Source organism: Dasypus novemcinctus, chromosome 1 (assembly GCF_030445035.2).
Source record: "Dasypus novemcinctus isolate mDasNov1 chromosome 1, mDasNov1.1.hap2, whole genome shotgun sequence".
In the NCBI taxonomy this organism is placed as follows: Eukaryota; Metazoa; Chordata; class Mammalia; order Cingulata; family Dasypodidae; genus Dasypus; species Dasypus novemcinctus.
Genome location: NC_080673.1, coordinates 126,008,664 through 126,032,541, shown reverse-complemented (window position 1 = coordinate 126,032,541; position 23,878 = coordinate 126,008,664). Strand labels below are relative to the sequence as shown.

The following is a 23,878-nucleotide window of genomic DNA, read 5'->3' as shown; positions in this document are numbered from 1 at the left end:
CACCACAATAAGTTAGGGATTCCTTGTTATATAAATTATTTACCAACTTTGCTTTTTCAGAAAGATCCTTTCAGAGTCTAGCTTCTCTTTAATAGATGCTGGACAACAAATTATGATAAATTTTTTTTCATGGTACAGTGAGCATTTGCTACTGATTTCCTGAATTAAGTATACAAGGAAAGTCTTGAGAAAGAACACCACCTAAATATATATTTTCTTTTTTTTTTTTTTAAAGATTTTTATTTTTATTTTATTTAATTCCCCTCCTCTCCCCCGGTTGTCTGTTTTCTGTGTCTTTTTGCTGCGTCTTCTTTCTTTGTCCGCTTCTGTTGTCGTCAGCGGCACGGGAAGTGTGGGCGGCGCCATTCCTGGGCAGGCTGCTCCCTCCTTTGCGCTGGGCGGCTCTCCTTATGGGTGCACTCCTTGCGCGTGGGGCTCCCTACGTGGAGGACACCCCTGTGTAGCACGGCACTCCTTGCGCGCATCAGCACTGCGCATGGGCCAGCTCCACACGGGTCAAGGAGGCCCGGGGCTTGAACCACGGACCTCACCTGTGGTAGACGGACGCCCTAACCACTGGGCAAAAGGCCGTTTCCCTATATTTTCATTAGCATATTGGATTTGAAAAGTAGCACTTATGTTTTGCAAGTTTTGTTGGTGCATAAAGCAATTGTCAGATGTATTCAGAACTCACCATCAGTTTCTTAAGAAAATATTTCATAGTGCTACAACAGAATTTTCCTAAGAAAAAATTTAAACAGCCCAGAGTTTCATGTGGATATTACAGAGTTAGTCTTAGCCATAAAAGCTGATAATTCTATACATTGTCATAAATGTTCTTAAAAAATTGTAGGTCTATAGGAATAATTAAGTATATTCAGGATACATATATAGGGCTTTGCTTTCTCAAGGATATGGTCCCTGGACCCAGGGGTAATAGAATCACCTGGAGCTTGTTGACATGCAGAATCTGAGGCCCCACACCAGACCTGTTCAATCAGAGTATGCACTTTAACAAATCCCCAGGTGCTTGATATGCACATTAAAGTTAGAGAAGCACTGTCCTAGGGGATGCTGCTTTAGTATGGGGAGGCTTTTTGCTTCACTCTGAATTTGTCATTTTTAGAGAATTCCAATTATTTGGACCCCCCCCCCATCCTGCAACTCTTTTGGACTCAATTGCAACCAGCATAATTTACCCATAGAATTCCTGAACATAGGTTAGTTTAAACATGAATAGCTGTATGTCAAAGCTATAGTCCTGGGGATGAGTAAAACACCTGGAAGGGAGGCAGTATGCATCCCTAATAGTATAAGTTTGATTGCTAAGAATCAGTTGAAAGAGAGCTATCTTATAGGAATCAGGAAGTTCACAAGTGCCTACTATGTGCAGAGTTGAAGAGTAGGGAAAAGATGATTACTACTAGTGAATTAGGTTACAGCAATTGTTTTTCCAGCATACCAGGTGTGCTCTTGTTTTAGAGACTTTGCTCTAGTCTCCCTCTGTCTGGAGAGTTCTTCATTCCCTCTCTTCTTCCACATCTTTTTCTCAAACCTCACCTTGTAAATATTAGAATCATCTGTTATTGCAACCTGTCCCCTACCTCTATTTCTTTTTCCCTGCACTACACTTTTCTCAACCGCTTTATTAGTTTTAAATGTGCTATATATATTTTTTATTGTACTTACTACTTACCTGGTTTTTTGTTTGTTTGTTTGCTTTTGTTTTTCTGTGCCATCATATAAATTCCATGAGGGCAGGAATTTTTATTTTGTTTGATGTTAGATGCCAAGTGCTGTGAACAGTGCTTGGTACATACTAGGTGCTCAGATATTTTTTGGATGAATGAATCAACTCTGTTCTTAAGGCTTTTAATCTAGTAGAGAAATATTTCTGTCTGTGTGTGTGTATGTATGTGTGTGTGTGTGACTGGTGTGGTAAATATTACAAAGTAATATGAAAAGTGAACAATAAAATACAATGGACTACTTTTTAGTGCTAGTGAGAACTAGGATTTACCTATTTCATGTATGAATGACCATCTAAAAATATTTTTTCCATACATAACTTTGGAGAAAATCTGCCAAATACTACTATGGTAAACTGGTTTTAAATTTGGCTCTGATACGTTACAGGTTGAGGATGATTGATATGTAAAAGAACCAGGGTACATTATTAGGTTAATTATATTTATTTGTGAAATGTAGCACTATTAAATTGCTAAACTTGCCTATGTAGCAACAAATATATATGAAATTCAGGACTACTCCTAAAGTTTATAATAGTGAACTCTATATCTATTTTTAAAGACTGTTGCAGTGTTTAATTTTCACTTTTATTTTTACTGTATATCACTTTTTAATTTAAAGACCATTTTATTTTACTTTTTGTTTTGTTTCATCTTATTTTTGCAGACAGGCTCGAGGAGAGAGCATCCTCAGATAAGAATGTAGACCCACTTTCTGCTCCACATAACCATCCTCCAGAAGATCCTTTTGGTTCTGTTCCTTTCATTTCTCACTCAGGCAAGTTACATATGTAACATCATCACTACCATTAAAAAATACACAAAACCATCAATAACAACAATGAAACCTTATTAATATAAAGCTAATATAAGAATCAGGTTTTAGAGAAAAGAGAATAGAAAATTAAACCCTTTTGCCTCTTAAATCTTTCTAATGTTGCTCTTTCTGTTTGGGTTACTATTCAGTTGCACCTCTGCCAGCATTTTTCTATGTTGACAGATTTATGTAATAGAAACATAACTGTTTCTTTTCACCTTTATTATTGGGTGCTATTGAAAAATATAAATGAAAATCCCTCTCTCGTACATACTTATAGTACATTTAAAGATAATTTTATACTTAGCTTTTACTTTAAGAGCTTTATTTTCCTAGTTTATTCATTCCCTCTCTTATAACTACATTTTTTATATTTCTTTTACCTATACTTTTCTTCTTACATCCCTGCTTTTGATTTCAATCCAGGATTTAAATATTGATTAAAATGTTTTTAGTAATAATTTCAATGAAATTAACCAGTTAACACTTTTGAAAACACTAGGAAGGAATATCATCTAACTTTGGCATAAATAAATTTTTGCATGTATATGGTTATAGTGGAAAAATGAGTTTTATTCTTGGTGAATAAAAGGTGGAGATATATTAGAAAAATATGCTTCATTAGAAGGTAAAAGTTTTTATTTAATAGATTAAAACAAATTGTCAGTCACATTCTTTGGCTCTGTTCTTTCATATCTCACTCAGGCAGGTAACTTATGTAACTTTGTCACTACCATTTAAAGACACATGCAAGAACAACAATAACAAAAGAAAAACTTATGAATGTAAAGCCAAAATCAGGATCAGGTGTTTAGAATTGCTAATGAATACACTGTGGCAATGTTACAGCTTTTCAGCATTCAGATTTGGTTACCTGGAACATCTAGCACAGTAATTGAGTATTTCTAATTGTTTTTACACTCCGTAGTTTACTCTTTGCCAGTTATTGAAAACAGTCCATATATTTGCCCTTTGTATTTGCTTCTTTCAAATTGTCTTTTTCATGTAAGATATCATCATTAATTGGGAAAGACAGCTTACTGTGGCTGTTGACTTAATTTGTATAGATGTGCTCATTCCCTGCCCCAATACCTTCAGTAACAAAAGTGATATTATTTCTTTTAAATGAAGTTTTAGTAACCTCAAAACAGTCTATCTGCTCTCAAGAACATGACACTCAGTGATGTCAAATATCGATCTGTATATTTACTTCTCTGTTTAATAACTTTCCAAAGAACTCTGGGGAAATGAATAGTAAAGTTAGATATTAGAGTAAGCCTCAATGCTTGGTCTTTTCCCTAAGCACCTTATTTTGGGGTTGGCCTAGGTATTTTGTAGCTAGCAGCATGCTCCCAGGTTTGAACTTTATTTTTGCTGCTGTTTTGTTTAACTTTTTCCTGTGGGTATTTAATGCCTCTCTTAGATTTGAACTTATTGAGGGCTGGGTATATGAATTGTGTCTTTGAACCCTCTCCAACCCTCTCCAACCCTCTCCAATCCAATAAACTACCTAATAATATTTATTATGAATGTGTAAAAAAATTATGACTGTTCATAAAATTCATATTCCATAGTGTTCGGACCGTAGTCTTTAATAAGTACCTGTGACAGTTATTTTATGAATTCTCAAAAGAAAAAAAATTATGTTTTTTTAACTAATCAATTCCTGTGGGCATGGGGCTCTTTTGATTGGACTATATCAGTGAGGTGTAACACAGATTGAGTGCCTGCCCTCTTATTGGACCTTATATAAATGGAGATGGAGGAAGACACACACAGGAGAAGGGAGCTCTGCCATTTTGACCCAGCTGTGTGAGAGAGAGACCCCTAGGTTCACCTGTAGAAAGGCAGAGAAGCCCTGAAAGGCTGAGAGAGGTCCTAGAGTCTGAAATTAGCAGAGCACAGAGGCACAAAAAGAAGGAGCAGCTCAAGGCTGAGGAGATGAACCCTGCTATATGCCAGATTGTGACAGGATGCCAGGATCACTAGTAGCTGGCTTTGGTGAGAAAGCATCTCTGATAGTGCCTTGATTTGGACATTTCATGGCCTTGGAACTATAAACTTTTACTCCAAATAAAATTCCCATTATAAAAGTTAATCCATTTCTGGTACTTTGCATTGGCAGCCCTTTGGCAAGCTAAGACAGTGCCCTTTAAATTCTACCCTTCAAAAAGTCTTTTTAGACATTATGAACACAGACATTGGAATGGTTTGGGTTTCAAAAATTGAGTGCATAAAGTAGGGATAAAGGAGGAAATTGTTGAAATGTGCTTCCAGAGAGGGAAGAAAAAGTGATCACTTTGCTATATTAGCATTGCTAATTAGATGTTTATCAGATCCAAAACACATAACTAAAATTAAAAGTTAAAGTAACTATTGCTGTATTAGTCAGCCAAAGGGGTGCTGATGCAAAATACCAGAAATCTGTTAGTTTTTATAAAGGATATTTATTTGGGGTAGGAGCTTACAGTTAGCAGGCCATAAAGTATACGTTACATCCCTTACCAAAGTCTATTTCCATGTGTTGGAGCAGGATGACTGCAGAAGTCTGTGAGGGTTCAGGCTTCCTGGGTTCCTCCCTCCCAGGATCTTGCGTTTCTTTGGGTTCAAGGTTCCTTTCTTCCCAGGGCTTACTTCTTCCTGGGCTCAGGGTTCCTCTCTGAGGAGTGTTGACTTCTCTTTCCTCTGTGAGCTTACTTCCTGGGGCTCCAGTTTAGGGCTTCAGCATCACACTCCAATATCAAAACTCCAACATAAAAAAACCCTCGCATCAAAAGCTCCAAATCTGTCCTTCGCCATGCCTTGCCCTAATGATGTGGCCCAATCAAAACCCTAATCATAACTCAGTCATGCCCAGTAATAGACCAGATTATAAACATAATCCAATATCTATTTTTGGAATTCATAACTATATCAAATTGCTACAGTTGTCATTGAATGATTCATTGTAGAGCTTAGGAATACTTTGTCATATAATTTTTAGGTAAAAAATAAAGTATTGGGGGCATTTATTTTATTCTAATAGTAAAATAATTGAAATGAAAATTAACCTGTCTATGAGTGTTAGGAAGTTCAAAGAAGAAAATGGCAATCTGTCCAATAAAAATATACTCTATCTAGTTATTGGCCAAATCCAGAGATATATAGAACTAGAACAGAAGAAAGGCAAGAAACTACCCTTAAATATTTGTATATGTACAAACTGATAGCTATATGTGATAAGCCTTCTTACTTTAATTTGAGAATTGACAGTTACTGAAGAGAATTTAATTTTAGGTAAACCGTATAGAGAATGCTGCTTGAGAATATAATGAATTTACTTGTGAGGTAGAATGTTGTAAGAATTTAGCAAGTTTTAAGTCTAGTGCTAAAGTACATTTAGGAAAAAGAACCACTGTCTAAATCTAGTTTGCTTATAAACTGGTTTTATTAGAGATGTTCTCTTTTATTTTGAAAGAAAAATGTTCTTTAAATATTAACTCTGAAATCATAATGGATTAGCATTTTTATTTTTTTTCTTCATTTAATCATAATTAAATTTTATGAGAAATTTTTAATTAAAATATATTTTTGTAGGTATGTATGTGTGTATATATATATATATATATATATACACTTTGAAAGTCAGACTAAATAAGCCTTATAATGAAGTAATCACTACCCTGCCTCTTCCCTCCTGTCCCCTGTCCCTCTTTTATACTTCCTGTTCACTTCTGGCATTTCAGTATATCATGGTTATTCTGCTGTTCTTTCATTTATTTTCAACTGTAGATAATATCTTAGATATTACGTTTGAGGTCTGAGGATTTAGATAAATTACACTATTAAGCCTCCCCTTTCCCCTATACAAATCATACAAACACATATCCTTCCAATACAATTTAGACAGTTTTTGGTTGAATCATTGTTCAGTGTTTGCATTTTTAAAAATATGTAAATATTTATCACTGCTGAAGTCTCATATCACAATTACATTTCCTTTTATGAAATTTTTTTATGAAATTAATTGGTATATTTATAATTACTATGCTTTTTTATTATTTAGCTTTTTTATTTTCCTACCCTTTCACTAATTCATCTCCAGTTAGAAGTGTAAATTTTCCCACAATTTAAAGTGGCTATCATTTTCATTTTTATTTGGTTATAATTCTCTTATAGCCCTCTAATCTGAATTGGTTGCTTTCTGGACCTGCCACACAGCTATCATCCTAGTGTTTTCTGTTATCATCAATCTTCTGAGATTCTTGGATCTCCAGTCTTCTTTCTTTATTCATTTTAATAGAACAACTTATCTGGTAGTTTGTTAAGAAAGTATGCATGGAAGGCAAATTTTTGAATTTTGCTACCTAAAAGTATCTTTTTTTCTTAAACTGATACTTGATTGTGTGGCTTGATGGGACGTGCTTTTCCCTGTGAACTTTGGAAACACTGCTTCATTATATTCTGGCTTGCAGTATTGCTATTGAGAAATATGAGGCCATTCTGATGTCTCACCCTTTATATCTGAGCTATGTTGTTTGAAATTTCTTTGCTCCAGAAATTTTTAGTACCTTTATTACATCTTCTGAATATTCCAAGAGTGTACCTTATTATGGGTCTTTTTTATTCGATGTGCTAGAGAACTAGTGGGCCTTTTCAGTCTAGAAACTTACCCTTTTTTGTCACATCTCTTCCTGTTTTTATTCTTTTTTTTCTTTCTAAATCCTCCTGGACTAATCCTCTAATTTTAATTTGTTTTGCTTCTGTTTCCAGTTAGTTTTGCCACTGGAAATTTCCTTAACTTTATTAAAGACATTTTAAATTTCCTCTTTTTTTTCTTTCATCTTTGTTTTTCACTTTTGGAGTTCTTCAGAAATGAATAAATGATGCTTTGTTTTCCAGAGGAGAAGTAGTACTTAAACTAAGACTAGAAGGATATAAAGAAGTTGGCATGTTAGAGACTATATGCAGTGGTCTCTAGGCATACGAAATCCTTCAACTTGATACATATCACCAACTGCAAAATGTGTTGGGGAAGTGGATGCAGATGAAACTCAGCAGGCATGTAGGGCTGGGTTCTTAAATGGACCTTGCACCCCAAACTAAAGTGTTTAGAATTTATCTGGAAGCAATGTGTTCTACTATCTAATGATTTTATACAAAGGAGTTACCTGACCAGATTTGTGTTTTTGAAAGATCCCTCTGTAGTGAGACTGAGATTGACTATATATGGGATGTAAAGGAAAGGGAGGTGTTTTGGATTTTGGCATGAGTGACTAAGAAATTTCATTCAGTGAATTAGGAAATGCAGGAAAAGAAATAGATCTCCATCATGTCCCTTTTCAGGGAAAATGGTCTTTGGCAAATGAGGTTAGTTCTAGGCAGGTTTAGTTGAGATGCATCTGAGAAAAAAACGATTAGAAATATCTAGCAGCTAGTCACGTAGCATAAGGCACTTTAGATTATAGGAACCTTGTGTTGAAAATCATTACAATATATGATATGGTACTATATGGTATAATATATAAATTATATAATACAGTATGACATGATACACTATATATATATATATATGTAATAGTATAGTATAGTTTTACCAAAAGTGAAATAGAATAAAACTTTGTAGTTCTTTATGAAGAGATCATCCTGAAATCGGTCTCCCTCAATTTTATATTGAGGCAGGTATAACTGCATTTACAAAGTCCAGTTACTGTTCCTGCTACACTATAAACTCTCAAAACCTCATTAAAAATAAATAAAGCAATGAACTACTATAGAATGTTTTCTACATACTTTGGTTGATAGACCAAAAAGTAAGTTTTTATATGGAAAAGATAAGGTGAAAACAAAATATCCAGAATGGCATAAAACCACAGTACATGAAATATATTGCATGCAATTCTGGTTGTTACCCTTCATTAAGGAGGCTATTGCCCTTCATTTAAGGACCTAAAGAAACTGGAGAAAGTCTAGAGAAAGGCAATTAAAATGACTAAAGGAATGGATGCATGTTTTTAATTTGAAAAGATTTAAAGTATTAGTATTCCTAATGGATAATACCTTAGAAATCAAAGGATGAAAGATATTTTGATTTAAGATCGAAATCCCAGAGGGTTTAGAATGAGTGTTTGAAAATACTAGTACATGAGGATTCACCTGAAGCAATTGGTATTAGGAGAAATAAAAGAACTGTTAAATTAAAAAAAGAAAAAAAGATGATAAAAATTGAAAGTAAGACTTGAAAAAAAAATTAATAGATGGATCTTGTATTAGTCAAAGGGGGTGCTGATGCAAAGTACCTGAACTCTGTTGGCTTTTATAAAGGGTTTTTATTTGGGTTAGAAGCTTACAGTCACAAGGCTGGAAAGAGTCCAGTTCGAGGTACCATAAGTGGTACTTCCTCACCCAAAGTATGTAGCCACATGTTGAGGCAAGATGGTGGGCTGTGTCTGCTAGAGTTCAGCCTTCCTTCTTTCTCTTAAGGCTGCATAGTCTCAATTTCTTCCAATCACAGTGGTAGGCTGGCATAAGGCTACTCTCACTCCCTGAGGTTCATTTCTTTCTAGACTCAGCTGCTTGTTCTTTCCACAAGGTCAGATATAGACTATCAGGCTCATCTCTCTTCCCTGGGCCTCTGCTATGTCTAATGAGCCATCACTCTTCCTCTATGTTCTTCTTTTCTTTGAGTCTACTTCCATGTGAGATTCTGTTTTATAAGCCCAAGAGGGTGGGAACTCAAACCTGCACACATTAATCTTGATTTAATAACATAAAAGTGAAACCTTTGAATCAAAGGGGTATCATGCTCAGAGGAACAGACCAGTTTATAAACATAATCAAATAGCTTTTTTGGAATTAATAAATAATATCAAACTGCCACAAATATGTACATTTATTAATAGAAACTGGGATGTGTACAGCCCAGACCTTTGTTCAAACAATACTTGACACCTTTGGAGACGTTTTTGGAACAAAAGGACCATGATATCATTGCCAGAATATATTCTAATTTTTATATGAATACATTTTTTAATTAGTTGCATTTATGGTCTGCCTTCAATCCCTGCCCCCCCCCCTTACTCTTATGATTCTGTAGCCTAAGTTTTTTGCAGTCAGGATAATAAATGGCAGCCATTTGCCTCACAAACTGCTTCTGGTGTCACCAGAGATAAAATATTGGAATGGTGAGCCAGTGATCAAGTTTTGGTAGTTTTCCACACAAATAACTGTACACTTAAAGGATGTTTATTGAAAACCAGGAATCTGAGGTAGCATTTTATTGTACTTAAATGTTTAAAAGTTAATTGTCTCTCTGTGAGTACATCCTTGAAGGCTCATCTCTCTCCCCGGAGCTTGTTTCTTTCCAGGTTCAGTTGCTCTTTTCTCTTCACAAGGTTATCTGGGTTCAGTTGAAACTCCATTCCTTACTAGCTATATGACCTAGATATGACCTTGTTGCATCAATAAAATGGAGGTAAAGAGAGGACATGCCACATGATTAATAGGGTTCTTAGTGATAAATAAAAAAACATTTTTAAAGCATCAAGCATGTAAAGTACCTGTCATACATAGTTGCTTCCCAAGGAATGTTAGTTGTTGCCATTGTTTATGTTTGCATATGGTGAATACAGTGCAGTGAGATTGTAACTATCTTAAAGCTATTACTTTTTGAGACTGGTGATATGTCTACCAGACTTTAAAAATGATTTATCAATTTTATGTAAATTTCCAGGAGTTAAATACTTAATATCTTGTATTTGATTATATTATGTCTTTGTTGTATCAAAAGGGGTAGTTTGCTGTATTTTAAATATTTCTTTTTTGAATATCCTTACCCATGGACATTTGACACTTAATAGATTATTCCTAGAGGAGGAACTGTAGGGCCAAGGGCATGTGCATCTAAAAATTTGATTCATTGTCACATTGGTCAATGGGAAGAATCCAGCAATTTATACTCTCATGGGCAGTATTGAAAATGCCCATGTCCTTGGAGTGCTTAAACTTAGAGTTTTGATATTTATTTCTATTTAAATATATTGCTTAGGGGAGAGTGTACAATTGAGCCAGTGATTAAGTTTAAGGTGGTAATGTTATATAATGCTGAAAAGAAGAGATAGAACTAGCATGCTAATATATTGCTATTGGCATTATAAATTTGGTCCAACAATTCTTTTTACCTTACTTCTGGGAACTTAACCTAAGGAAATAATTTAAAATTTGGAAAAAAATGTATAGCTACAAAAAGTTGTATATAACATCATTTGTAGAAGCAGAGAATTTAAGCATCTTTAAATACTTAATAGTAAATAAATGACTAAATTATGGCCTATTTAGTAGATGAAATTTAGTGCTGCTGTTTTAAAAACAATGATAATGAAGAATATGTAGCAATATACAAAAATATTTTAATCTGCTAAAGGCTGCCAAGGCAGTATACCAAGAATGGGTTGGCTTTTACAAAGGGGCTTTATTAGTTTTAAACTTACAGTTTGAGGCTGAGAAAAATGTCCAAATCAAGCCTCATCATGAGGGTGCTCTCTGCCCAAGCTGCATCTGTGGGCAATCAGGCATATGGCAGGGCACAGTGGCGGCATCTGTCAGCCTCTGCCTTCTCCTCCAGGCTCTGTTACTTTCAGCTTCTGACTGCTTTGTCTGTGACTTTCTTGCTCAGTTTCTAGAGTTTTCTCTGTTTCTGTCTGTTTCTCCTGTTTATAAAGGACTCCAGTAAAAGGACTAAGACCCACCCTGGGTCACACAATCTAATCAGAGACCCTTAACTGAAGTAATTTAATCAAAAGGTCCCATCTACAATAGGTTTCTACATGCAAGAATAAATTAGCTCTAACAACATGATCTTCTAGGGTCCATCCAGCTTCATAGTCACAAGTGTCTATGCAGTATTTGAATTAAAATTTTATAACGAAAAGTGATTATAGTCATATTAGAGAAAATTTGAGTAATATAGGGCAAAGCATTCATTATCTTATTATACTATCACACCTACTACTTGAAGTTTGACCTTTTTACTTTTATTTTCTCTATAGATATGATTTTTATACTTGTTAAGCTTAGTGTTTGTAAAATTTTTTGATCCATTTTTTCACTTAGAACTGTTTTAATAGCATTTTTATACACTGCTAAATATCTAAATATATACAGATTACCTGTTTTCATTTTCATTTGTGCCTCCTATTACTTCTGCTTTCTAATTTCTACCGGTGTTTAATATGGAGATAGTCTCAGAAGTTAATTCAGGAACTATTTCTATTACCAATTACAGTTTCATTAAAAAATCTGAAAGCACTATAATAAAGTACTGCTTCTCAAGGACTTAACGTTTGTTTAGGTAGAGATAGATCTGAGGTACTATGTTAGATATATATTCAGTGGGATTACCAAGCAGAGAGTTGCTTTATTCTCTCTGGGTTGAGCTTAGTAAATAAGGAAAGCTTCATAGAAAAGATGTTTTATATGGTGAGTCTTGAGAAATGAATACATGTGCAAACTTGTTGGAAAGATAGGGCAGGGCATTCAAAGCTGAGAAAAGATCATGAGCAAAGGCCTGAGAACATATGTTCTGGCATTTGAGTTTGACAGTATTAAGTGAGGGGAGAAATTAAACTAGAGATGTAGGCAGGGCCCACAGTATGGATGCAATGGACAGAAATTGAAGAATTTTAACAGGAGAGGAATAGGATTAAATATGCATACTAAAAAGATTACCTTGGAAGGACCATGGACTATGAACTAGACAACTATAACTAGGGCCAGGGAAATCATTTAGGACAGTGCTCCTCAGACTGTGGTTTGCAGCAAGATGAGTAGAGACATTTTAAGTGGTTATAAACCTTTATAGCATTTTAATTAACTTTGTTGAATCAAATATTAAAAACTTGGGGCTTGTAATTTGTCTTTTTTTTTTCCATTTTATTTTTTAATTTATTTTTTACAACAGTATTGCTCCATATGAATTGGAAATTAAAAACAAAATTAAAGAAGCAAATGTGTTCTTTTAGCACAGATAGTTTGAGAAGTAGTGATTAAAAGAGTATTGTAAAAGTCTTCATGCTTGTGATGATGGCCTATGAGATCTTATGGAGGCAGAATATATACTGGGCTTAAAACCAGACTTAAAACCATATGTAGAGTGTGGCTGACCTTAAGGGAAAGAGAGGAACCTAAAATGATCAGATTTCTGGTTTGGCTGATTGGGGATGTCCTTCCTGGAAAGGGGAAATATAGGGTATGTCAATGGGAGAGGTCAGTTTTGGATAGATTGAATTTGAGTAGTCTATCTCAGTAGGCATTTAGATACAGGTGAATGGCATTCAAAAGAGAGGGGAATTTGGTTAGAGAGACATTGGATTTATCATCATGGAAGTGGTAGTTGGTGCCACTATGTAGATTTGGAGAAGAGACTTGACGAGGGCTGAGGAAAGAGTTCAGGGGGATTCTAACATTTAAAAGGAAGACAGGAGATAGACGAGATAGGAAAGGATGCAGAGAAGGAAGGACTATACAGACAGGAGGGTAAGTAGAGGAGACCTTAAGAAAGAAAATTTTTTTTTTTAAACATTGAGCATACCTTGTAAGAGGGCTAGACTTGTCAATTAGGAAGTTCTTGATCTTGGCAAGGATAATTTGGTTGGAATCCTGATTGCAGGGGTTGAGGAAAGATGTCATTGATGGATTTTTCTTTAAAGGATTCTGGCTGTAAAAAGAAAAGAGAGTGAGAAGATGGTGGATAGGTAGATAAAGGCTTAAGAGAAGGATTTTGTTCAGATTTGATATGGGCAAGACTGGAGAGTTGCATAACCTTGGGAAGAAGCTGAAGTTAAAGGCAGAGGAAATAAAAGGCAGTATTTTGGAGGAAATGAGGTCTAAAGCACTGATGGAAGGAGCAGTGTCTTAAGATAAAAAATTCTTCCTCAGAAGGCTAGGTACAAATATAAATAGGTTCGTGGTGGGAAATTGAGGAATAATGCTCTCAGACCTTAGTTTTCTCTGAAGTAGGGGGCAAGATTGTTAAGATAAATGGAAATGGCAGTGGGGAAAGTAGCCAGAATAGGCTATCAAAGTAGCCTTTGACGGTTTGAGCTGTGTTGGAATGGGACAGTTGACTTGGGACCTAAAAGGACTGTGAAGAGTCTTAAGAAATCAACTTACAGTGATGTCAGTCACTTTCATTCTGTCCTTTCTTTTGGTTGGTTGGTTGGAATTAGTTTAGGAGAGAAGGAGAAAAGTATTTTCAAATTGTCATTAGCAGGACAGATTAGCAGGAAAGGAAAATAAGGGTGCTGGCAAGACAAGTTAATTGGTGCGTAGCATGAGCTCTATTGTTTTCTGCATAGGAAAGTCAACGGAGCTATTGTTGATGATGGTAAGTTTTTGGATGAAAAGCCAAGGTACCAGTTGAAAATATGATTATGGAATAAGTGAATAGGAGATCTGAAAAGATCAGAGGCTATTATATTTAGAGATAGAGCATTTGTAAGTAGCTTGTGTGAACTTTTAAAATGTGTTTGGCACCAAGGAAGAGCCAGTAATTTGGGGGTTGTTACCATATTTTTTTAACACATCAATTTTATTTGATACATATTAATAAAGCATAAATCATCCAAAATGTACAGTCAGTGGTACTCAGTGTAATCATATTTGTGCATTTATCACTTCATTCATTCTTCAAGTACTTTCATTATTACAATAATAATAAAAAACAAAACTCATCACCTCTCAATCTCTCTATGCTTCCTTTGCCATACCTAGCTGCTATTCTGTTTCCTTCTAATATATTTGTATTTATATTTTATAAAAACAGTTATATATGCAATATCACCCATATCCGTGTTTTACATGAGATTTTACTATTATATTCAGTGCCATGTTAGTTTTTAGTTTTCCTTCTATTAATATACATGACTTTAGACTTTCCCTTTTAACCACTGTCATACCCGTACAATAGCACTGCTAGTATTAACACCATGATATACTTTGACCATTTCTATTCATTTCCAAAGATGTAAAACCAACCTTTTTACCAGTTCACAGATTAACCCTTAGCTCTCCATTCTCAACCCTCATTCTATTTTCTGTTGACCTGTATTCTAATTATTAACTCCATGAATTTACACAATATATTTAGTTTGTAATAGTGCAATTATATAGTATTTGTCCTTTTGTTTTTGGCTTGCTTCACTTAACATAATGTCCTCCAGGTTCATCCATGTTTTCATATGCTTCATGATTTTATTTCTCCTTACTGTTGCATAATATTCAATCATGTTTATGTACTACAATTTGTTTTTTCATCATTTGATGGGCACCTGGGTTGTTTCTAACTTTGGGCAGCTGTGGCGCTATGAACATTGGTGTGCAGATGTCCTGTGACATCTCAGTTCTTCTGGGTATATACTTAGTAATGGTATTGCCAGGTCACATGGCAAGTCTATATTCCTTAGGATATATTCCTTAGGAGCTGTGAAACAGTCCTCTACAGTGGCTGTACCATTCTGCATTCCCACCAACAGTGAATAAGCATTCCTATCTCTCCACATCCTCTCCAACACTTAATAGTGGCAAGTCTAAATAGGTGTGAAATGATATCCCATTGTAGCTTTGATTTGCAGTTCCTTGATCACTAGTAGTGTTGAACATTTTTTCAAGTATTACTTCGCCATTTGTATTTCTTCTTTGGAAAATTGTCTTTTCAAGTCTTTGGCAAATTTTTTTAATTGGGTAGTTTGCCTTTTTATTGTTGAGTTATATGATGTTTTTGTATGGATATTAAATCCTTATCATATATATGGTTGCCAAGTATTTTCTCTCATTGAGTGGGCTGCCTTTTCACCTTTCTGACAAAGTCCTTTGAGGTACAAAATTGTTTAATTCTAAGAGGTTCCATTATCTATTTTTTTCTTTTATTGCTCATGCTCTGAGTGTAAGGTTTTAGAAACTACCACCTACCACAAGATCTTGAAGATGTTTTCTTACTTTTTCTTCTAGGAGTTTCACGGTTGTCGCTTCTATATTTAGGTACTTGATCCATTTTGAGTTGATTTTTTGTATAAGGTTGGGTCACCATATTTGATAGAGATGTTGCCCTGGTGAATGAAGACTTGTGGCTAGGAAATGGCAACAAAGAAGAGAAGTAGCAGTCCTATAGCTAGCTGAACTGCAAAATAGAATTTATGAAGGTTGGAAGATAATGGCCTAGAGGTAGCAGGAGAGAGAGAGAGAATCATCAGAAACTTATGAAGAGTGGTATTTTGAATGCTCTTCACTTGAAAGACTCATAGAGGAAGTAAAATAGAGAACGTCCCATTAATTTCGGTGGACTCTGAGTATTAGGTGGCATTTTAGAAGTCCTTTCCTGATACATTTCCAATTTAAAGAAAGAATAGTAAAGATATGACTTAAATAAAATTCACTTGATCTTAGAATTTTAGAAGATAGAGAAAGAAAATTCAATATAGGATATAGGTCAGGGATCAGTTCTCTTTCATTTACTCCTATGCCAGTAGTATAGAGCCTAGCTGTCCCTGGTGTACAATAGGTTTACAAAATTAAGGAGTTTTAAAAAATATTTTTTTTTGGTATTAGGAAAAAGATAAGACAATTATGTCAGTGAAGAAATTTGGACATTACAAAAAGAAACGGTTTTGTTCCTTATCATGCCTTGCTTTACTTTTTGCTTGTAAATGGGCTTTAAGCTCCATTTTGTGTTCTTACAAAATCACTTTTCTGTTGGGATTTTATTAATTTGTTTACTATCATGTTCACCTAACTCTTGCATTTTTCCCTATGTTCTTGTCATGAGAGAATCCCCTCGGCCTCATTTATTCTTTCGTTCAGCTTTCAACAAATATTTAGTAAGAAATATATGTCAGTAAATGTTTAGCAAGTGCTAAATACTGTAATTGAAGAATGTACAATGTACTATAAAGGTATAGAGCAAAGAGTCACTGACACTGGTGGAGAAAGGATAGCAGAGAAGGTTGTGGTTGACAGGGAGGGGAGGAGTTACTCACAAAGCAGGTTAAGATTGAACTGAGTTTTGAAAGATAAGTAAACGTTTTCCAGAAGGAAGATAGGAGAAAAGGTATACTGGGCAAATGGAATGGCACGATTGTTAAGGGCATAGTGTGTTCAAGAGAACTAAGATATAATATGTATCTGAGGTAGAAGTGTCAGATGAGAATGAAAATTCAACAGGTTCAGTAAACTCTAAACTTTGAGGATTAAGACTGTTTTTGGGCACAGAAATGTTAGCTTCAGTAAGGACTCAACTGGATATTTTTAAGTCTTCTGAATATAAAGGGATTTTATTTTGTAGGTAACAAGGGATGACAAAATCACATTTAGATGTTAGATAATTCTCATAGCAGTGGAGAGGACACACTGGAGAAGTGGAAAACTAAAGGGCAGTCTCAGGAAGGTGACTGGGATTAAAAAAAAAAAAATACACCTTTGCTAGAGGAGTGGCTGCTCCCTCTGCCCCTAACCCTAGGTTCTATACCTTCTACTGTTATGTTAAGAGTCCAAAATACTTTGTGCATTTTCTTCCATTTCTTTAATAGCTGCATGTACCCCAGATATAGTACAGCTAATTGACCTTAGTTTGATTGCATATATTAGTCTTCCTGATTTGTTTGCTGGCTTTATCTTATATAACTTTCAGACTTTTAGGAAGATTAGCTGTCTTATCTTGTAAGTTGGTATTTCAGCTATTCCAGTATTATTTTCACCTTTTATGTCAGGTTACTAAACTAATATAAGTAGTATAGTATATCATAACATTGACTTTGGAATTATAGAGCCCTGGGTTCAAATTTTAGTTCTGTCACATATTAACCATGTAATATTGGGTGTTACCTATCTTCTTAGAGAGTTTCTTAACCTTAAATTGGGGATAATACTAGCTACTTAAGATTATTGAAAGGATTAAATGAGAGAATGTTAGACAAAGCACATACATCCTCAATATATGGTTGCTAATGTTGCTGCTGTTGTTGGTAATGTTACCAGTAGTATTTTTATTACTAAATTCTTAAATGAGTTTTACAGCTGCTATCCAGCCAGGAGTGATACAGTGTTCCAGTAAGAATAAGCTAGTATCTCTTGACTACTGAATGATACCTTTAAATAAAGTGTAGATAGTGTTTGTGAGGCTTTTCACTACCACAAACCATCTAATAGTGCTGTTCCTACTTTTATTAAAGCATCAACTACCAGTGTTCACTGAACTGTACACATACACATTAGAAATCATAGTAAAAGCATGGCATTTATTCCCATACTCCCTTCACCTCCCTAGGGCACTGTTATCCAGCTATTTTATGTACCAACATAGGATGTATGATTCTGTGGCTCTGTGAATTATATTATGGCATGGATTACTCAATTCTAATAAATACCCACAACTTCTAAAACATGTGAAGGTTTTATGAAATTTTAAACCTGTTTTTGAAGAATTTGACATTTAAGTCATATTAATCACATCGCTGAAGTTTTAGATTTCTTAATTTGCATTTCACTTTTAATTAGATATGGTAAACTCTTATTCTTACTATTCTCTAGCAGGAAGTCAAATTGAGTTTAGGGTTGGGGAAGCTCACATTATATTTAGCAAATATTAGTTGGAACATAAACTTTTACATGGGAAGATTGACAAGTCCAAATGTTGGGTCATCCTATAAGCCATGATGAGATACTAGAATGTAATTCCTGAAGGTCTAAGGATTTTATTGCAGATTGTCAGCAATAATAATAATTACCATTTATTGAATTCCATTGTATATATACAGTGGAAACAGTTGCTCAATGTCTTGCTTAAGGCTGTATAGTTTATAGGTAGGAATTCAGGTCTGTTTAACCATGGTAGCAAAACAAGTAAAAGTGTTGTGACCTGTTTTAATGCAAAATCTATATTAGCATGAGTAACATGATAGAAATGTCAGTTTTAAGGCATTTTTAATCTGGCTGGGAAATACTGTTCGCAACTAGTTAGATTTTCTTCCTGCATTAAGGCCCTGTCACTTGGCCGGGCCTGTCTTCAGAAAAATACTACAGGTTTTAATAAGTCTTTTTCTTAATCCAATAATCCTTGGGCCTGACATGGTAAATTTATGGGAAATGATGGCAAGCAGTATGCTACCAATTCAAAGCAAGCCTTAAAATCTAATGGCTCCTTCCTTATGTACTGTAAATCAGGGGTTCTTAACAAGAGGTCATGTGCTTGAATTGAAATTCAAGAAACATTCTTGTGGGGATGTGTCGGTACAGGTGTGATATATTTATTAAATAATACATAGTATAGTATGGAGTTAGGGGTTTGTGGTTTTCACCTGACTGCAAAGGGGTCCGTAGAACAAAAAAGGTTAAGAATCCCCTGCCTTAAATGATGAAACAACAGAAGGCATGTAATTATAACAGCAGTTTCAAGTAATTCATTCTCTATAATCTGATTGCTAAAAAAAGAATATCGAAACAAAAAAAAAACAAAAAAAAAAATATCAGAACAAAATTTCTTTGAAACTGGAAGCTTCTTATATGATTATAAATGCACGGCTTGTTTTATAACTGAAAGAACAACTGTCCTCTAAAAGATGGGAATTCTAATTCTGATTAGAAGAATGGTAATGTGACTACTATGCTGGAGAAGTATCCCTCCTCTACACTTCTTTGACATTTCCTAAATATTTTCAAGTTTTTGGTATCATTTATGAAGGTTCATTTATTTAATTTAAGAATATATATTTTGAAAGATTATTTATAATAGTGTCATTAACTAGGATCAAGTACTTGTTAAAAAAGTATACTATAACAAATGAAAATTTAACCTACTACAAGTTTTGTGTTGAGATTCAGAATTCTCTTTTTGGATTGTGCATGACTATGATGATTTTGAAATTTTTAACATCTAAAAATTGCCTTTTATAAGAACTCATAAGGATGAAATAGCTGGATTCGTAGTGAGGTAAATTTGTTCTCCAAAGTCTCTCAGTTGTTTTTACCTTGGTCAGTCATTTTCCAAATCAATAAAATCAGGATTTGCATATGTGTTTTTCTTGAGGTCAGCAGTTCTCTTATTCAAAATCTTTGTATTCTGTACAGTACCTTTCTTTGCTTCCTGAATGAATTATCAAAGAATGCTTTGATAATCTAGTCAGATCTGTCACTCTCTCACACACACACAGCCTAATATGTAATGAGCTTTCACAAAATAAAATTTAAAGTGAATATTAGTTTATCTAATGTTCAGCTCTATCAGGTAAGTTCCATTGTTGCCCCTAGCTTACAGATGAGGAAACTGAGTTTTATATGGAGAAGTTGATCGTCCATGGATTTTGTAGAGTTAAGTATTCTTTCATTTGTTGATAAATCTTTATACAGTTTTTCTAGACCTTAACCCTAAAGACTGTAAAATTCTCTTTAACACAAAGCACTCATCATAGAGTTCAACAAACTACTATTTGCTGAAACAGAAAAAATATAGTGCTCATTCTATTATATATTACTTCTCAAGCATGACTTTGTAAAAGGGGATACAAAAGAAACGCAAGACAGTTCTGTGGTTGAATTTTGAAGTGGGCTGATTGAATTCTTGGTTATGATAGTCTATTGGTAGTTTAATTATAGAATATACAGATGAGAGTTTTAAACTAGTGATGCATATCCAAGTCATCAGCAGAGAAACCGTTAGCTTAATATAGGGCCTTAAACTTTGGCAAGTCATTTAACTTTTTCAGTCTTAGATTCCTTTTGTAAATAAGAGGTTGGACTAAATCTCTAAGAACCCCTTCCTGTTTTATGTTTTCAAGATATAATTGAAGTTATGAAACAAGATTAAGGTCACCAAAAGAAAGACATAGAGAAGAAAAACAAAGACTGAGTTTGGGGTGGCAGTAAAGATGATCTTTGAAGTTGGTAGGAATTCTTGACAATGATCTGAGATGGAAAGCAAGAAGAAAATTTTTGAAGATGTGGTTATAAGACTGAAGAGAAAAAGCTTTAGGAAAGATCATAGCAAACATTACAGAGCATTTTCACCATAATGATTTTATGGAAATTAAAGAGGTAATGTATGAAAAACTCTTAGCATTTATTTGTGCACTTGACTATGTTAAGTCCTGCTCCCTCACACTTGACGATGTTAAGTCCTTTTCCCTCTGATTCATCCTTAAGTGTCTCTTGGTACCACTGGAAGTACATAGAATTACCTCCATAAATAATTATGAAAGGATGGAATGAATGAGATATCATATAATACAGTAGCAATAATAGTAATTTTACTGAGTATCAGTAATGTGACAGGAGCCCTTCTCAGCACTTTATGTATATTCTTACATGTAATCCCTATTACAACCTATGAGGAGAATTCTACTGTTATTCCTACTTTACAGATGAAGAAGCTGAAGAAGTGAGTAATGAATGATTCCAAAAAGAACACGGTCATAAGAGAACATTTTCATTTAGTATCCTCTGCTACTGAAGGAAGGAAAGTATGCTATATATTTTTAGAAAAAGTTAATTTGGCACTTATTTAGTAACTGTTACTTTACTGATAGTACTGACATTGAAGCATAGTTTTAGTGAGCGTTGAATGACTATCTTGAAATTTAATATATGAGGTATATGAAGTAATGAAGCCATAAAGGAGTATAATTTTAAACACAGCAGAATTTATGTGTGCAAATAAGTTCCATTCCTTCATTGCTCTAATATTTTTTTTTGCCATATTTAACTTGGAATGTCCCTATTAAGACTTTATAACCCATCATTGCTGTTCTTAATAATGTATCCAAATCTGTACTGTCTGTCTTAGCCACTGACCCTAATTCCCAGGATTTGGCTCTAAAAGAATTTTTGGCTATCAAACGCAACTTTAAAAGATGAATATTTGCTATTAACGTCAGATAATGGAATTCAGTAGAAGTAAAGAATTGAAAGAGCACTGCACTCGAAGTTAGGAGACCTGCATTTTGGCCCTGATTTTTCTAAGTTGATGTAAACCTTCAGGTAAAAGTTTCAATTCTCTGAAAATGAGAAACTATGAGTTTGTAAGTGTAGGCTCTGAAAACACGATAGTAATATAATAATTTAACCAAGACTGAATCTTTGAAAATCTTTTTAAAAGGTGGAGAAAACATTCTTGATAAGTACATGAGCTAGTTTAAAGAAATTTAAGTGGAATATATTAATATATTCACTATTGCATTTAAATCTACTTGCTATTATGTTTTGACTAATGGCTTACTGGTTCTTTCTTATTTGGAGAACAGTGTTTAAATAATGACTCAATTGAGTGACCCTTTTGCTATGATTTGTTAAAAGATTCTAGTTGCTCACATAAGTTTTTACAGGACAGTTTATTAAATAACTGAAAAATCAGTAAACTTTCTTCAGCATCACTGATTAAGATATAATTTGCTAAGATGCTCAAAGAGTTGAAATTTTTACTGTTTGTAGTTCCAAGGCACAAAATAAAAAGCATATCCTGACTAGGAGCTATCAAAACATTACTCTACCTTAGTTTAAGGAAAAAGAAATACCTATGTCAGGCCAAAAATAAAAATTGGTCATTATATGAAATTTCTTTTACCAAAATAAATTTAGAAAATATGTAACTGAGATATGACCATGGGCACATACTCTTGATCATAAAACCATTTGTTTATACTGTAAATACATGTAAATACATTCTTAATACTATAGCTCCCCCCCCCCTCCTTGAAAAACAGCCATTTTTATGTTAATGTAAATCTCAGTAAATATGGGGATTAATGGGATTTAGAATTGAATTTTAAAGCAATATATTTAGGCTTTACTTTGGGAAAATTAACATAAGCACTGATGTAATCCTGATTTTAAAAAATTCATAGTATCAAATGTGTATTATTTAACCTAATTGGAAAAATGAAATCTGACATCATGAACAAATAGGAAAATGTGAATCATTATTTTGCATCACAGGAGTACACTTAAGAAAGGATTATAAAATGTGGCACTCTTAGCTATGAAGTCCCATTTTAAAGTACATAAATATACCATACATTTGTAATCATCTTTATAATACTATTTTGACTCTTTGGGGCCTATATAATAGGGCTACAAACTTTTGAGGATATTGAAGCACTGTTTATTTTTGTGTAATTCCCATTACTTTCCCAGGTCTCCTATAGTTTCACATTGAAGAAAGAAGATTGAGTAGAAGATGAAACTTACATAGGCTTGTTGTAATGTGCAGCCTGGAACTTAAGCTGGAGGGATAAGCTTTATTAAGGTTAACTTTTAAGCAGATTTTTCTTGATTCTAGCTAGTCATGAAATCACAACAGTTTATGAAAGAGTGGAAGGATGAAGAAATAGACAAATATTTAAACAATGTTGAACAATATCAGGGTGAATTATGAAAATATGGCAGAAAACATAATTTAGGTATTTTTGATTGTCTATTGTTTGATGAATGCAAGACAAGTAAAACCAGTCATTCTACATCAACAGAAAAGGGGATGTAATCTGAAACCACAGAAATGGCTTAGATCATTGTGTGTCCTTTCATGCTTTTTGAAAGACGACCTTTAATTTCTTATCCTGTGTTCTCAAATATAGCTATTAAAAACCAAAGATAGTTTCCAGGATCTACAGTGCACCCTCATGGTGTGGATGTACATTTGTGTACATACTTGTTTTAGTTAGTTATAAGGTGGACCTGTACTTCTCTTGAACTAGCTATAGAATTGCATTCTCCTCCCTCTCCTTTAGATTCTTCTTCAGCCATTGAGCATAAAAAAGTTGCTAGATGGATGGATGGATGAAATAATTGAGTTTGGCCCTGCCCTGGAGAAGATGATAGTTGAATTCATTGTGTTTATTATATGTGAGGCAGTCTTTAAAAAAGAAAGCTTTAAAAGAAAGCTTTTTATTAATAAACTATTATCCCCATTTTCTGGACGAGAAAACACAATACAGCATTTACCTATGATCTTGTCAGTGATTGTTATGGGATTACCAACTTTAACTGGGTATTAATTATGCTTGGGGTCTTGGTGCTATTTAAAATGCTGAAAAGCGAGAAACAACCCAGAACTTGTAAACATAGTTAAAAGTATATATACAATGTCATGTTCCTAGAAAATAAAAAAATGGACTATACCTGGGAGATGCATTACAAACCACAGGTGAGAAAAAACACAAATTTATGTCCATGTTGACAATTTAAAGCATAGATCTGTATGGTTCTCAGAAGTGAGAGGTAGAAAGTATCTTCTGGTCTATTGGGTGAGGGAAGCTGTTAATTTTGAGACTGGGATTAAAATATAATAACAAAAAGA

The 23,878-nt window shown here is 34.2% G+C and overlaps 2 protein-coding genes across 8 annotated transcripts in view; one reads left to right on the top strand and one right to left on the bottom strand.

The window, feature by feature from the left end:
* BMP2K (BMP2 inducible kinase) overlaps positions 1-23,878 on the top strand; it is a 135,912-nt gene that overhangs the window by 102,822 nt on the left and 9,212 nt on the right. For 2 of the 3 annotated variants that reach the window (XM_058296524.2, XM_058296527.2), the window contains exon 15: positions 2,416-2,526. The exons of the other annotated variant lie outside the window; for it this stretch is intronic. In XM_058296524.2, the coding sequence (XP_058152507.1) occupies positions 2,416-2,526 (111 nt within the window). The remainder of the gene's footprint in view (positions 1-2,415; positions 2,527-23,878) is intronic. 3 annotated transcript variants of the gene reach the window in all.
* PAQR3 (progestin and adipoQ receptor family member 3) overlaps positions 9,789-23,878 on the bottom strand; it is a 43,083-nt gene continuing 28,993 nt past the window's right edge. For 4 of the 5 annotated variants that reach the window (XR_011649071.1, XR_009185718.2, XM_058296528.2 and 1 more), the window contains 2 exons: positions 13,133-13,258; positions 9,789-9,995 (listed from right to left, as the gene is read on the bottom strand). Coding sequence is in view for 2 of the 5 variants with exons in the window: in XM_058296528.2 (XP_058152511.1) it covers positions 13,154-13,258 (105 nt within the window). In the remaining 3 variants the exon portion in view is untranslated. Of the gene's footprint in view, positions 9,996-13,132; positions 13,259-23,878 lie in introns of those variants that run through there. The other variant, XM_058296537.2, reaches the window with a different exon arrangement.